At 49.6% G+C, this 16,159-nt stretch overlaps 2 protein-coding genes across 4 annotated transcripts in view; both read left to right on the top strand.

Moving 5' to 3' along the window:
* Positions 1-9,425, top strand: LOC130374297 (zinc finger CCCH domain-containing protein 14-like). 2 transcript variants are annotated; one of them, XM_056581000.1, is made up of 17 exons: positions 1-172; positions 524-566; positions 674-788; positions 1,060-1,100; positions 1,432-1,603; positions 2,444-2,951; positions 3,655-3,836; positions 3,951-4,051; positions 4,536-4,694; positions 5,202-5,288; positions 5,469-5,652; positions 6,024-6,214; positions 7,226-7,373; positions 7,501-7,643; positions 8,175-8,257; positions 8,520-8,626; positions 9,068-9,425. In XM_056581000.1, the coding sequence occupies exons 1-17, from the start codon at positions 137-139 to the stop codon at positions 9,069-9,071; spliced, it is 2,304 nt and encodes a 767-aa protein (XP_056436975.1). In that variant the 5' UTR covers positions 1-136; the 3' UTR covers positions 9,072-9,425. The 2 variants fall into 2 exon arrangements, with proteins under 2 accessions (XP_056436975.1, XP_056436976.1); XM_056581001.1 differs by having other exon boundaries at positions 5,478-5,652; positions 9,068-9,424.
* Positions 9,426-9,813: 388 nt separating this feature from the next.
* batf (basic leucine zipper transcription factor, ATF-like) overlaps positions 9,814-16,159 on the top strand; it is an 11,878-nt gene continuing 5,532 nt past the window's right edge. The window contains exons 1-2 of one of the 2 annotated variants that reach the window (XM_056581050.1): positions 9,814-10,139; positions 16,001-16,105. In XM_056581050.1, the coding sequence (XP_056437025.1) occupies positions 10,044-10,139; positions 16,001-16,105 (201 nt within the window). In that variant the 5' untranslated portion in view covers positions 9,814-10,043. Of the gene's footprint in view, positions 10,140-14,276; positions 14,527-16,000; positions 16,106-16,159 lie in introns of those variants that run through there. The other variant, XM_056581051.1, reaches the window with a different exon arrangement.

Consider the following 16,159-nt stretch of genomic DNA (forward strand, 5'->3'; position numbering starts at 1 on the left):
AATGTCCTTAGAAGAGATCCGTAGAAGGTGCACCACTGTTTAACGTTTCACCGGAGTGTTGATTTGGGCAACACTACTAACAACTTAACTCCACTCTTTAACCCTAATACTGTATTCAATTTAGGATAACGCAATCATGGAAATTGGGACGGAGATTAGCAAGAAAATAAGGGTGAGTAGGAGATTTCCCCCTTGAATTACTTGTTTTGCATCTAGGCCCGAGTAAGTAAACGTTAGCTTAGCATAGCACGATTGGACCATGGCTAGCCTACTAGCTATAGTGTTATGTGTTGATTTCGTATCCACGCCCACCTATCACACACCACAGCCGATTCTGTTACCTGGTGTACAGTATCTCATTGATCCACTCATGTTTGACGTACTGTTGATTGGTATGAGCACTTGCCCATTCATAAGGGTGCCTGCACCACGCTAGCTATTAGCAGAGCCAGCAGCACCATAACTGGTCAAGCGACCAGATTGTTTTCAAACCTGTCCAACATGTGTTGTTATTTCATTGCAGGCCGCCATAAAGGGCAAGTTGCAAGAACTGGGAGCGTATATCGGTAAGTTAACGAATGCACCGCAGACTTTCATTCTGCGACACCCACTGCGTGTTTGCATGTGTTGTTGAGGCTTCTCTTTGACCCCGTGTCCCCGTCTCTCCCCTCAGACGAGGAGCTGCCTGACTACATCATGGTGATGGTTGCCAACAAGAAGACGTCTCAGCAAATGGGGGACGACCTATCTCTCTTTCTAGGGGGCAACACGATCAAGTTCACAGTCTGGTAATAATAGCGACGATCATGATGATAATAATTGGATGGTTCCCCCGCTAAAGTATCGACGTCTTGGGACTCTTTCACCCGGGTGTTGGGTTCTTCTTAAAGTTTTGTTCAAGAACGACCCCCCCACCCTCATTTACTTCAACTTATTTTATGCAACTGCAGATCACATGATCTGCAGAAACATGATTGAAACAGTAAATGATTATTCATTGTATTTAAAATAGTGTAATATTAGTTTTACCTAAATGGCACTTTTACATTTATTTTATAGGTTACATGGTGTCCTTGAGAAATTGAGATCCGTGGCAGTTGGTAAGTGAACTCTGATGCAAAGGTTTGCCCAAATGTCAGTATATTTACTCACACAGTTTAGATGGATAAACAGAGCAATGCCGTGATCCCAGTACATTATTTCTATGTTGATTACTGTGTTCACATGGCCACTCATGTTTAATGTGATAAAGTAAATGGAAAGATTGAATCAAGACTTATTAAGGTGTCCCTGTTACTATACCCCAAGAATAAACCGATCTACGTTCTTTACATGATCGGTGCATGTAAACATAGTGAGAATCACTTGAATCCGACGCCGGTGAATCTCAATTCTCCCTCGCTGACCCGTGTGTTCTCTCGGTGCGCACAGACCCCGCGTCGTCTCAGCTGCAGCTGGACAGCATCTCCGTGTCGGGGAAGACGCAGTCCTCCTCCACCTCCGGCGGTGAGAAGAGGGCAGACCCCGCCAAGGCCCTGGCCGTGTCCAGCTCTCGCTCCGACCGCAACGAGACGCGCGTGTCCAGCTCGGCCCAGGAGCACAGGTAGGGCTGGGTCGATGTGCTGCTTCCTTTCCAGTGTCAGTGGCCAGCCGTGGTGACTCTGTTTAGAATGTGTTGTGAAGGGCTGAAAATGGCAGTAGTGAACCTTTATGGTTCTGCGTTTGGTATTAGTGAGCGGACCAATCGCAGCCCTGGCCTCTGCGTCGCCTCGATGGAAGGTTACAATTCTTGGGAGGCGCACGTCAGGCCCTTGCGGTGGAGCGTCCGCAAGGACGTAAGGGGTCCGTCACCCCCATGCGTTGCGTGAACGTGGGACCATAATCAGGCCTTTACCCTGTGTGGCCGAGGCCTTCATCCAAAGGGACTTCCAGGGAATGGCTCTAGAGGCGCCTCTTTGTGGAGCAGGACGGGTAGGGGGTTGGTTCAGCTGAGGACACGGGGGTTGAACTGGGCACACAGGGGGGTGGAACTGGGGACAGGGGGGTTGAACTGGGGACAGGGGGGTTGAACTGGGGACAGGGGGGTTGAACTGGGCACACAGGGGGGTTGAACTGGGGACACAGGGGGGTTGAACTGGGGACAGGGGGGTTGAACTGGGGACAGGGGGGTTGAACTGGGGACAGGGGGGGTTGAACTGGGGACAGGGGGATTGAACTGGGGACAGGGGGGTTGAACTGGGGACAGGGGGATTGAGCCGAGGATACAGGGGTTCAGCCCCGAACCCAGTCAGAAGCACCCTAACCAACTTTCCGCCCGATCGAATGCATTGCTGAATCCATCGCTCTATGACGAAGATGCTCTGACAAAAGAAAAAGGAGAAACACAAACCTGTTGTTTCCCCCGACCTCTTCATTAACCAACCCCCCCCCCCCCCCCCCCCAGGACGAGCTCCTCCTCCCGCCTCACCTCGGCCGTGAAGCCCCTCATGGAGCAGCCCCCCTTGGAGGCCGTCCTCGACATCAAGCCCGAGATGGACGATGACGACCTCATCGACGAGGACACGCCCCCGGAGTCGGCCCCTCAGGGCCGCCAGCGGGGCCCCTCCGGCCGGCCCACCGCGCCCCTCTACCGGCCCTCCCACGGCGGCGGCGGCGGCAGGCTGGCCTCGGGGGGCCGCTCCTCAGACGAGACCAGCGTCCACCACGGCGGGAGGCTGGGGCGGTCCTCGGACGAGTCCGGCGCCCACCACGGCAGCGGGAGGCTGGCCTCGGGCCGGTCCGCCGACGAGGGCGCGGCCCACCAGGGGGGAGGCGGGAGGCAGCAGCACGGAGACAGCCACCGGCACCACCACCACCACCAGGACAGCCGCAGCGGCAGCGGGCGGAGCACCAGGGCGGCCTCCAGCCGGGTGGGGCGCTATGAGACCAGCAGCAGAGAGGAGCTTACCCAGGTAGGGGCTAGGTTAGCCAATCATAGGGCATGTCCGTCATTCGATTAGCCAATCATAGGGCATTCCGTCATTTGTTTAGCCAATCATAGGGCATTCCGTCATTCGTTTAGCCAATCATAGGGCATTCCGTCATTCGATTAGCCAATCATAGTGGTTGTCTGTCATTTGATTAGCCAATCATAGGGCATGTCCGTCATTCGATTAGCCAATCATAGTGCTTGTCTGTCATTTGATTAGCCAATCATAGGGCGTGTCCGTCATTCGATTAGCCAATCATAGGGCATGTCCGTCATTCGATTAGCCAATCATAGTGCTTGTCTGTCATTCGATTAGCCAATCATAGGGCGTGTCCGTCATTCGATTAGCCAATCACGGGGCATGTCTGTCATTCGAGTAGCCATTCACGGGGCTTGTCCATTGTCGTTATGTTTGTTTTGGTTGTTGTTTAGTAATTTAATCCTGGAAACTTTTTATCGTTTTGGGGAGATTGTTGTGTTTGAAAATCCTGCAATGATTCTCATGTGAGATGCTGAAAAACAAGGTTTTCATTCGCCATGGTTGCGGTATTTTAACCTTTTTATTCAGTATAACTCTCCAGTCCCCTCCATACAATGCTCTGGAGTCCTCTCAATTGGCCCATGATGACCCCATGATGCACGGCACGCTGTTGTACAAACCCTCTAATCATCTAATCTTTGTCCAGGGGGAGATGTCCCGCAAGCGCAAGGCGCCGGTGGCGAGCTCCGTGGGCTGGGTCAACCGACGGGCCGAGAAGCAGGACAGCGACGACGTCGAGGAAGAGGAGGAGGAGGAGGAGGAAGAAAAGGGCTACGCCGGCAGGAGCATGTCCAGCCGCGTGTCCCTGCCCTCCAAACCGGAGCGCAAGTGAGTCGCACGCACGCACACGCCTGGATCGATCACCATCCTATTGACTCGCATGGAGCAATAGTGTCCAACGACGTGTGGACAGAAGGTAAACGTCAACCCATGCCCTTCCAGACCCTCCCTGCCGCCGGGCAAGCAGGCCAACAGGAACCTGATCCTGAAGGCCATCTCCGAGGCCCAGGACTCCATCACCAAGACCACCGCCTTCACCGCAAGTAGGTCCACACTGAGGCTTGGCTATTCAACAACCACGATGCGTGTCGCGGCACCTCGTGGAGGAGTTGTAGGCACTAAAGAGAAGGACACAAACGTTTACCGCCGTGTTTTCATAACCGTGGAGTTGATCTGTTTTGACATCAACGCCCACCTCGTACCGTTCCCTTCCTACCGTAGACGCTTTTATCCAAAGAGGCATACATTAGGTACATTTGTCATGAGAAAGAGAAACTGCACTATATCGCTGTCGGTACGGTAAGGATGTTCGTAGAAACAAGTGCCAAGCACTAACAATCACTAGGTTAACCCGTTCCCCGTAGACGAGCGCGAAAGCTAGGACAAGACGCTACACTATGCTCAGTACCATTTTTAAAATGCCAGGACGTAAAACATACAATAGTTGCATAAGATGGGCGTGTGGGGGGGGGTCAGAGGGATTGCTTAACCTGTTGGGCTCTGAACCCGATCCCCGGTTCTCCCCAGACTCCCAGAGGCAGATGGTGCCCGTGGCCCCCCGGACCCGCCTGGCGAACAGCGAGGAGATGACGGCGGCCATCCAGCTGGTTCAGGAGCACCTCCAGACGCTGGCGCCCCAGGCCCCCTCCTACAACCCCACCGAGGGGCCCCCCGCCCGGACGCTGGGTAGGCCACGCGTCCCTGCCGGAACCGCCCCCATAGAACGCACATGTGCAGCCGCTGCTTAGATCGGTGCTGTTTGCAGCGCTCGTGTTGGATTGAGAACGCACATCGCGGAGGACTCTGTCTCTCTCAGTATCTGTCTCTCTCCGTCTGTCGCTCTCGTTCCCTCTTTGTGTGTGTGTGTGTGTGTGTGTGTGTGTGTGTGTGTGTGTGTGTGTGTGTGTGTGTGTGTGTGTGTGTGTGTGTGTGTGTGTGTGTGTGTGTGTGTGTGTGTGTGTGTGTGTGTGTGTGTGTGTGTGTGTGTTGATTCTTTAGCTAATCTAAACTCTGTCCGGGCAGTTGTTTCTTTTTAGAAAGTAGGTGGTCACGCAGAGAAGCCTCATAAAAGCATGCGCCAAACGTATTGTAAATATAATTCAGTCGGCAGCGTTTTGAATCGATTGACCCTGGATCAGATCCTAACCGCCCGGTCCGATGGTCCTCATCTCCTCTTCTGTTGTTCTCCTCTAGTGCCCCCGCCGAGGTCTCTAGCTTCACGCCTTCAGTTGGACCAGCCCCAGAACGTCTCCAGTGTCCCAAAGGAGCCGGCCAACCCCAGTGAGTCTAATTTAAACTTGAAGAACAATCGCGTGTCTTTTTTTTTTATTCGATTGTTGCGGTGGTCCGTCCCCGCGGCTCGACGGCCACTTGGTCGATGGTGGATATCTCCATCTCTCCGAAACTCGTCCACGAGCTCACGTTATGATGATGATGTTGTTGTTGTTGTCGCTGCTGTTGTCATGGCAGATGTGGCCGTCACCGGGGGCAACGGCGCCAAGGCCTTCGACACCAAGGCCTTCGACACGCGCTCCTTCATCATGAGCCGGGCCGCGCTCCAGGACACGCCCGTCCGGAGCCGGCTGCAGCTCCAGGAGACCGGGGACCTCGTCAGACCGGGGTTACCCCGCACCGTCCAGGCCAGGTACACACACACACACACACACACACACACACACACACACACACACACACACACACACACACACACACACACACACACACACACACACACACACACACACACACACACACACACACACACACACACACACACACACACACACACACACACACACGACGTCACGCATGCACACCGGCAGGCACGGGCACACACGTCATCACACAGGCACGCACACACATCGTCTAGTAAGCACACACAAACACAGTCGCAAATATGCAGGCACACGCATGCACGTCCACACGAAAACACACACCGCCGCACGCTCACACACACCCCGCCGTGAGTCCCGTCAGCACTTCCTCCCGGGTCACCTGTCCGCTCTGTGCTCTCAGCAAGGAGACGGAGTCCGGCAGCCCCAAGTTCATCGTGACGCTGGACGGCGTGCCCAGCCCGCTGGGCAACATGGCGGACTGCGACATGGAGCTGGAGAACCCCCGGCCGCCCCCCGTCTCCTCCCGGCTGGGCCTGCAGGCCAAGGGCAGCATCCTGCAGAGGCTCCAGGGCGGGTTCAACATGGCCGACGGTAGGCTCCAGGGCGGGTTCAACATGGCCGACGGTAGGCTTCAGAGCGGGTTCAACATGGCCGACGGTAGGCTCCAGGGCGGGTTCAACATGGCCGACGGTAGGCTCCGGGGCGGGTTCAACATGGCCGACGGTAGGCTCCAGGGCGGGTTCAACATGGCCGACGGTAGGCTCCGGGGGGGGTTCAACATGGCCGACGGTATTTAAGGCAGCTGGGTTGTCTTTCTGGTAGGGGTGGGGGCGGTACCTCATATGGGTTGCTACTCCTTCCTAAGGAGGTTGAACTTTTAAATTGTTGAGGTCTGCCCTTCAGACTACCACATGCATCACGCCTCACTGTCCTGTCCTCCCCCTTCTCTACTCCTCTTCCCTCTCTTCTCCATTCTCCTGTCCTCTTGCTTCTCCTCTCTTCCTTTGCTCTCTTTTCCTCCTCTTCTCCTTTGCTCTTCTATCCTCCTCTCCTTTACTGTCCTATTTTACACTCCTCATCCTACTTTTACTATCTACTCCTTTCCTCTCTCTCCTCTTTACCCTTTCTCTCCCTCTGTCTCCTCTCCTCTCCCCTCCTCTCCTCTCCTCTCCTCTCCCCTCCCCTCCTCTTCTCTCTACTCCCCTCCCCTCCTCCTCACCCCTCCTCTTCTCTCTACTCCCCTCCTCTCCTCTCCCCTCCCCTCCCCTCCTCCTCACCCCTCCTCTCCTCTCCCCTCCTCTACTCTCTACTCCCCTCCTCTCCCCCCCTCTCCTCTCCTCTCCTCTCCTCTCCCCTCCCCTCCTCTTCTCTCTACTCCCCTCCCCTCCTCCTCACCCCTCCTCTCCTCTCCCCTCCTCTTCTCTCTACTCCCCTCCTCTCCTCTCCCCTCCTCTTCTCTCTACTCCCCTCCTCTCCCCCCCTCTCCTCTCCTCTCCCCTCCTCTTCTCTCTACTCCCCTCCTCTCCTCTCCTCTCCCCTCCTCTTCTCTCTACTCCCCTCCTCTCCTCTCCCTTCCTTTTCTCTCTGCTCCCCTCCTCTCAGATGACGGCATGGAGGTGGACGATGAAGAGGACGAGGACGGCGCCACCGTCCCCCAGAAGAGGGCGAAGGTTCTGGAGCGATGCCGGTTCTGGCCCGTGTGCAAGAGTGGGGACGAGTGCCCCTACCATCACCCCACCACACAGTGCAAGTACGTAGCCGGGGGAGGACAACAACAACATTACAAATGGTTGAGTTTCCATGTTTGAGCTGTGAAGTCTAACCAAGTGTCTTCTTCTTCTCCTTCTTCTTCTCCTTCTTCTATGCCCTGTTTGCAGGACCTTCCCTAACTGCACATACGGGGAGAAGTGTCTGTTTGTCCATCCCAACTGTAAATACGACGGCAAATGCACAAAGCCCGACTGTCCCTTCACCCACGTGAGCCGACGGGCCGCCGCGCCCCTGCCCCCGCCCAGACCAGGTACACGCACACACGCACGCACGCACGCACACACACACACGCGTATCCCCACACTCCTTCGCACTGAGACCAAATCAGCTTTTATCCTTACCCCAGGAAAAAATGTTTTTTAGTTTCTAGTTCAGCAAGTTCAGGAGTTGAGAAGATTCAAAGAAGATAAAGCAGACCCAGGATCTGTAATTATTAGTTTTTTCGTACACGGACTGAGAGAAGTGGAGAGGAGGAGGAGAAGTACAAGGGGGTAATCATAATGAACAGAGAGCTCACAGGATGATGCAAGTATATGCAATTAAATGCAACATTTGTATAACATAAAATAAATTATGTTCCCCCGCTTTGGCAGTTGAACAATGCATTAATGACACTGCCATGGTAGCATAGTTGGAAAGGGCAGTTGTTGTTGAAGCTGAAATCCCAAGAGCTGACGTGATTGGCTGACATGTCAATGTGTGTGTGTGTGTGTGTGTGTGTGTGTGTGTGTGTGTGTGTGTGTGTGTCTGTGTGTGTGTGTGTGTGTGTGTGTGTCCACAGCGGCAGCAGCCCCGCAGTCTGGCAGTGTGTGTCGCTTCTTCCCAGAGTGCAAGAAGATGGACTGTGCCTTCTATCACCCCAAGGTAACCACGGTTACCTGGTTGTACATCAACATGTCGCACATCAACATGTCGCACATCGACATGTCGCACATCGACATGTCGCACATCAACAGGTCTCACATCACCGTGTGACATATCGTGTGACGCATCAACATGTCGCACATCAACATGTGACACATCACCGTGTGACATATCGTGTGACGCATCAACATGTCGCACATCAACATGTGACACATCACCGTGTGACATTGACGCGTTGCCATGGTGTCGTTGTGCCCAACAGCCGTGCCGCTTCGCCACCCAGTGCAAGCGAGCGGGCTGCACCTTCTACCACCCCACCACCAGCCTGCCGCCCCGACACGCCCTCAAGTGGACCAAGGCCCAGAGCAGGTACGGCCCTGACCCCCACAACCCCCCCCCCCCCTAACACACGACTCACGACCCGTGGACTCCCTCTAGCGGGAGGCATCAGCCCGGCCCTCTGCTCTGCCAGCCTCACTGCCGCCCGCTCTGAGTTCAAACTGACTTTGGGCCACGTGTTGAAATGCACCATTTCCGTTTAGCCGGTCATTTATAAATATGAATAAAGTTCAAGATTTTCTAAAGCCTGGTTGGTGTTGCTGAAACGTGGGTTTGTTTATCTTTAATGGCGAGTAGTGGTTTGTTTTATTTCAGGATTTAAAATGATTTTAGTCATTTGATCTCGTTGTTAAACGGAGGTTTGTTTCAACGGTTTAACATCGTGGCTGGAAGAAGTTGAACATCAGCTCTCATGTCTTACTCCTATTTGGTCGAATACTAATCCATGTGTCTGTCTTTCTTCCGCTGCAGTTAAAGCTGACAGATCCACAGACGTCAAGAAGAAAGTATCGCGACGATGACGACCAGATAGAATTTTGATATCGTTTTCTAAAGTCCTTGGTTCCCCGATCTTAACGTTTTTAGTTTCCATGTTTTGTGAAATGCATTTTATGAAAGGTTTGTGTAAGTGGAACTGTTGACTTTTCTCTAAACGTTGGATGTATTAAAATATCCTCCATATAAAGTCAGTGTTTTTTATGTGGCCTGAAGTTGTGTCCTTCTTTACACCCAAAAATGATCAAGCACACGATTTTGCATAATATTCACAAAGTACAATGATCAGATACCATTGGACATTTAGGGTAAATACTAAGTGTACTTTTAGTAAATGCAATAAACACCTTTTATCCATAGCAAGTATTAGCAGTGGGAACTAAAAATACAATTTAAATATGATAGCTACGTGACCATAATAGCCTATTAATGTCTGGAGGTTGAATGAAACCACCTGGATTTTGAACCAAATCGTCATAATAAATTGATTATATTCCTTTGCCTGGTTTTCTGAAGACAATCATTGAGGAAATAAAACGAACTAGTTTCGTAGTTGACTGTTGTGGCCGGATCTTTGTAGAGAGAGAAAGAAGGCTCTCAAAATAGCTCTGGTTGCGGCCACGGTGGTTGACTCATAGCACAAAGTTATAGGTTCCCAGTCAGTACTCCATCGATGCCTCGCGAGAACATGATCTCGCGAGTTCATGCCAGTTAAGCGAGAAACTAATCAGAAATCGCAAGATCAGGATGGTCTCACTCTGAAATATCCACTATGGCTGAACATAACTGCCTTCATTTTAATAGCCTACTCTGGGTTATCTCCGATAATGAACCCCTGAAGCCCGCTAAAAGCGTTGTTCTTCAGAGGTGTTGTTGCCTAAACCTCCTCAGGCTAAGCCAATCATAAACAGAGTTCTGCTTCTGAAAAAAAATCTGCTGTTTTACTTAATTAATGAGATACCTCAAAATCCCGAGAGAAGCTGTTACCTGCATGGAGTGCGGTTTGCTGACAATCATAGCAATCGGCAACACATTTCACATGGAAAAGGTATGTATTTACCATTTCAATCTACACATAAAGATCGTGCTGTGGCATAAATCGGCACGTTAATTCTAGATATAGGCCTATTTGACAAGGGGGCTGTAACGCTCCCGAGCTGCGAATCATTATCTAACCACCAGATGGAGCGAGAGAGCGTTGGGATGACGTCATGGTTGTCGAAGACAAAACCATTACCAGCGCTGTACTCTCTCGCCGGGCGCAGTGGCGTGCGCCTGTAATCCATGCTACTGGGAGGCTGAGGCTGGCGGATCGTTTGAGCTCAGGAGTTCTGAGCTGCAGTGGGCTATGTCGATCGGGTGTCCGCGCTAAGTTCGGTATCGATATGGTGCTCCTGGGGGAGCCCGGGACTACCAGGTCGTCTAAGGAGGGGTGAATCGGCCCAGGTCGGAAACGGAGCAGGTCAAAGCCCCCGTGCCGCTCAGTAGTGGGTTCGCGCCCGTGAATAGACGCTGTAGTGCAGCCTGGGCAATATAGCGGGACTCAGTCTTTTTAAGATAAAATCGATCTACATTTTTAATGGAGTTAAATTTTAAACGTTAGTTCACCATACTGTTCTTAAATAGTATGCAATTGCCATGACCTACTTTCCCCTCAATGCTGAAAATTATAAATATTACAGTAAATGCCTTGCTTTTTATGAATGATTCTAATTCACTCAACATTTAATAGGGAATCCCACCTTTATTGTAATTACGGGGCTTATTTCATACTACTTTTGATGTTCTGAACGCTTACAACATAGCCGATGGCAAGCTCAACGTCCCATCCAACAGCATCTCCTACTGGTTAAGGGTGTAAAAGCATGACATTTACTCCAACTAGTTCCCTTAACCACCCACTAGATGTCCCTAGTTTACCATTCAACTGTCATTAAGCTCAGCAGTTTACTTTTTTTCAACTAAGTGGACAGTGTTGACGCATTAATGTTTCACATGTTTTAATGTTTCACCTCAATACCGAAAAGGAGCAAAGATTGTGCATACTGGTTCTGATCTCTTATATTAAAACGCATGTTATTTCCCATGGAAAGGTATTTGGGAAACATAGGCATATAGGCTAATAATAGCCTAATACAAAAATAACTTAAAGGTTGAGGTTAACAATAATTTCAGAGTTGCTTTGATTTTATACTCTTTTTACAATTTAATCACTCGACATGATTAAATCTCGACTGCATAATTATTTTTTAAAGTCCCCTTTAAAGTCCCCTGTGACAGGCAGCTCTTTAAAACTCCCAGTTTAATATTTGCTGGGTCTTCAATACATGGCCATCATGCTTGTATGGTTTGTACAGCCTTACATTTAGCCCACACATTCAAACGGCTACATTAATGTCAAAGTGTGCGTGTCGTTGTGATCCATTGCTTACACGACAAAAAAACATTTTCTTGGTGTATTAGTAAGTTTAAGCCTAAGTTAAGTATTATCCAGGCCATCTCGTCTAAACAATATTAGGGGCAAGGAACATAAAACAAACCTTAACTAGTAGACGCGTACAGATGCATATGAGCGGAATTAATGATTAATATCCCCAAATAATCCTCACCCCCACACATACACACACAAACACACACGCACACACACGCACGCACCTAAAACAAACATTAACTATAACGCCTACACGATGTACAGATGCATCTGAATGAGGGGAATTAATTATCGAAACTATCCCCAAATCCTCACCCCCACACACACAACCACACACACGTGCACACAGACGCAGCTTGTATTTCCAACTCTCTGTATTAGGTTTTTCTGGGCAGAATCAAGACTGTTGATCCATTTGAGGAGTTTCTGTTTATGTATTTTTTCATATTCAACGGTTTTGGAGCACTCTAAATGCCAAGTACCAGAAACGTCTGTCCGTCAGCCAAGCTCCGCACACTCCGGCTATAGCGCAAAACACGTTTCTGTGTGGGAGGGCTGTTCTGCCCAGTGAAGCTGTTTTCGTCGTGATTTCGCTTTTTCTTTTCAGCTTTTATTTTTTATATTCGATCGACTCGGTCTTGTGCCACTAATTCTACCTTGTTCCAACGTTTAGGGACAGAGGAAATCATCCCAATAGAGATTTTGGGAACAAATAATTGTGGACATGTGTGGGCATGTATCAAATATTATATAGGCCTATCGTTATTGATAGTTCATTTATACTACACCAGGCTTCTTGCGAGGCAAATATTTAATAATATTTACAATAATAAAAAAAACCATTTCATTTCATATTTTTCTTCAGTTTACCATGCATGGGTACCACCATTTTAAAGACACGCAAATATATGTCATCCCGCGGTGTAAGGGCTGGCAGACCTATACCAAAGGGCATTGAGTTCTATAGGTTACAGGCTCATTCTAATGAGATGTCTCATTTCCTGTAAGTCCCTACGGATAAATGGTGTCCCCCCACCCACACAAACACACATATTCTCTCTCTCTCTCTCTCTCTCTCTCTCTCTCTCTCTCTCTCTCTCTCTCTCTCTCTCTCTCTCTCTCTCTCTCTCTCTCTCTCTCTTCCTCTCTCTCTCTCTCTCTCTCTCTCTCTCTCTCTCACACACACACACACACACACACACACACACACACACACACACACACACACACACACACACACACACACACACACACACACACACACACACACACACACACAAAGCCTATAGCCTATGCAATGAATCAAAATAATAATAATAATATATAAGTTACCGTTATTATGGATTGTTATTCAAAGTTTTCTATTTGATAATAAACCGTACGTTTTTCACGTTAAGGGCTTTTCTGCAGGGTCAGGTTATTTTCAAATAAAATCTACCCCTCCGACGGTCAGTATTCTGCGTAGCCTACTTTTACCCCTTTCGCCTTACTCGGAAACCTCTTCACCAGCGCTCTCTTCTCCTTAAATGCCAATGCATTTCCCTCATGAACACTGTGTCGCGGTCACACACTTTCCTCCGCTGTTAAGCATGGGCAGAGAGCGCTGGTGAATCAGAGGGATTTCTGACACTAGGTGGGCAGCCAGTCGGTGGAACCCCCCTGCCTCCTCTTCTTCAGATGGCGAGCTGTTCGGGACACCACAGCTGGTGCACAAGATTCAAGAGACCAGAAAGCGCAAGGAGAAAAAACCCACAAAGTGCTTCTGAATACTCAAAACCCAGTCATCCACGCAGCTTCTCCTTTTCTCCATTCCCTCTCTCTCTCTCTCTCTCTCTCTCTCTCTCTCTCTCTCTCTCTCTCTCTCTCTCTCTCTCTCTCTCTCTCTCTCTCTCTCTCTCTCTCTCTAGACATGGACCATTGAGAATTTGGTCGAAACTTGAAAACAGAAAGAGGTAATTACATTACATTTATTCAGCTGACGGTTTTATCCAGGGCCAATGAACTATGGCAACCCCAACCAAAAAGTGCAAGAATCATGCGAGAATACAAATCAACAAATAGGTCGACTGCTTCGAGTGCATTTAGAAAAAATAAGGGAGAATATTGTTTTAGCTTAGTTTTTTGTAATATCCAAGTAACCTGTACTGTAACTATCCATACTAATTACCGTACAGTATACAACACATATACTCAGTGTCAAACAGAAAAACAAGCAACCACATAAAGTTTTAGTATCAAAACTTTATTAATCAAATATCATCAAACACACACATCCCTTAATTGGGACTGTTTCTCAATCCACAAATGTGTGTGTTCTGCCACACACTGTATGATAAAAGTAAATGGACTGGGTTTGCACAGTCTTACGATAAACGCAGCGGGGAGTTTTGGTTCTGTGTCGGGAGTTTACAAACACCTTATTGTTACCAAGGTGAACATAAAGACCTCACCGGACACATGACTTCTGGGGTAATGACATAACGTGGATCTTACAAGAAAACCCAGCTAATTAGGCACAGTCGAGGGAGAGAGAGAGAGAGAGAGAGAGAGAGAGAGAGAGAGAGAGAGAGAGAGAGAGAGAGAGAGAGAGAGAGAGAGAGAGAGAGAGAGAGAGAGAGAGAGAGAGCGAGAGAGAGAGAGAGAGAGAGAGAGAGAGAGAGAGAGAGAGAGAGAGAGAGAGAGAGAGAGAGAGAGAGGCGGGGGGGGGATAGAGAGAGTGTGGGTGAGAGTCAAATAATAGAGGAGGGTTGTTAGAACGAGAGAGATTCATCACTGGTAAAGTGAAAAGAAGGTTCCTCTCAGAGCAGCCTCACACACAGACACGCATGCTCAGACGCGCGCGCACAAACACACTCACAAACACACACAGACACATTGCAGCCAAAGTGAAAGCAGAAGCGGTGCAGAGCGAGACGGGATCGGAGACGCCACACTCGGCATGGCTCACGGCTCCGACAGCAATGACACAAGTTACAACAGGTCTCCTTCACCGGCCAGCCAACCGGTAAGTCGGTAGCGTTTCTCTCTCTCTTTTTCTCTATATATTCCGTCACTGCCCCCCGCCAGGAGAGAGAGGGTAGAATGAATTATTCTCCCCCTTTCAATCTACCCTTCTTTACCTGCTCGGCTTTTTGAACAGTTAAACCTGGGGGGAGGGGGTGGCAAGAAAGCTACACACACTCAGAAGAAACCAGCTATTGCATGGGTCTGAGGGTGTTCATATTGGTTGATATTCAAATTTTGCCTGAATGGGGGAAACAGCGGGGATTGCAGAGATGTTGTTTATGACTAAAGCAACAGGCGCCAGGGACCCAGAACGCACGCAGTACGAGAATCTGTGAATGAATGAATGCTGCCAGAGATGTCATGTGGTTTTTTGATAACGCGACCTATGGCTCATCTCCGAGTCACTTGTGCTAACTTGTCAGATCAGAAGCTCCGGTCTGGGCCTGTGTGTGCGAACCTATTCAAATCTCCCCACACATTCATGTCCACATTCTTGTATTATGTTTCCAAACCCCAGTGCGATGCAACATGCCTGTGACATGCGCTATGTCTCCTGCGCCCGACTTTATCTTCTGAAGTTCCTGAGAACCACTTTAAGCAACATTGAGGTGGAGATTTTGTTAAAGTTATGCAAGCTAGATGATGTCTTATTTTGAAGTGAGATCATTGAGAGAAAGCATTGAGAGGGATATGTCTTGGTGTCTCCTCAATGGCCCACATTATGCTAGTGGCTTTACAGTTGAGTCAGCACTTTGCGGGTGCACCGTAATTCTGATGCCTGTCACAGTTACTGGTGTTTGGGACCTGAAACAGGGTGTGTGTGTGTGTGTGTGTGTGTGTGTGTGTGTGTGTGTGTGTGTGTGTGTGTGTGTGTGTGTGTGTGTGTGTGTGTGTGTGTGTGTGAAATCCAGGGCATATCTCAGCCACACCCCTAACTGTGTGCCATCAGGTACAACGAAAAAAAAAACGCCTATGTCTCAAACTGTCAAACTGTTAATAACCAAAGTATTTGTCTATGTCGAGGTAATTTGGGTGGGGCACGTCGTTATTATTCAGGTGAAATCCCATAACGACCTTAATCATTTTACAACAACAAGGCATATTTTACCTTCCATATATGGGCCTTATTCACCCAAAAGCAGTCTTGGTTCCATCTCGGGTTCTATCTTGGTTCTAAACACTAGCATATAATTGAATGCGGCAGGGGCGTATAAGGACAAGGGGGCCAGGAAGCAACCTTTGGGAAATTACCTGTGGTCAAACTATATAAATAACCCATGGTGTTCTCGATTCTAGACAAATGCTGTTGGTTCCATGGTTTTCTCGGTTCTAGAATGAATGCTGTTGGTTCCATGGTGTTCTCGGTTCTAGAATGAATGCTGTTGGTTCAATGGTGTTCTTGGTTCTAGACTGAATGCTGTTGGTTCTTCTCCGCACTAGGCTGAAGGTTGGTGGTACTGTGTTCTCCGCAGGGTTCCTCAGATGATGCAAAGAGGGTGATGAGACGGGAGAAGAACCGAATCGCGGCCCAGAAGAGCAGAATGAGGCAGACCCAGAAGGCCGACACGCTACACCTGGTGAGAATCACAGCTTCTCGTGACCGTAGGCCTGGGGGGAGATCCGACCTGGTG

Source organism: Gadus chalcogrammus, chromosome 21 (genome assembly GCF_026213295.1).
Source record: "Gadus chalcogrammus isolate NIFS_2021 chromosome 21, NIFS_Gcha_1.0, whole genome shotgun sequence".
Lineage (NCBI taxonomy): Eukaryota > Metazoa > Chordata > Actinopteri > Gadiformes > Gadidae > Gadus > Gadus chalcogrammus.

Excerpts from the sequence above, each read along its gene's own strand:
- LOC130374297 (XM_056581000.1), top strand. The coding sequence starts at position 137 with ATGGAAATTGGGACGGAGATTAGCAAGAAAATAAGG. Across the intron at positions 173-523 it reads AGATTAGCAAGAAAATAAGG|GCCGCCATAAAGGGCAAGTT; the intron begins GTGAGTAGGAGA and ends ATTTCATTGCAG. Across the intron at positions 4,695-5,201 it reads GCCCCCCGCCCGGACGCTGG|TGCCCCCGCCGAGGTCTCTA; the intron begins GTAGGCCACGCG and ends GTTCTCCTCTAG.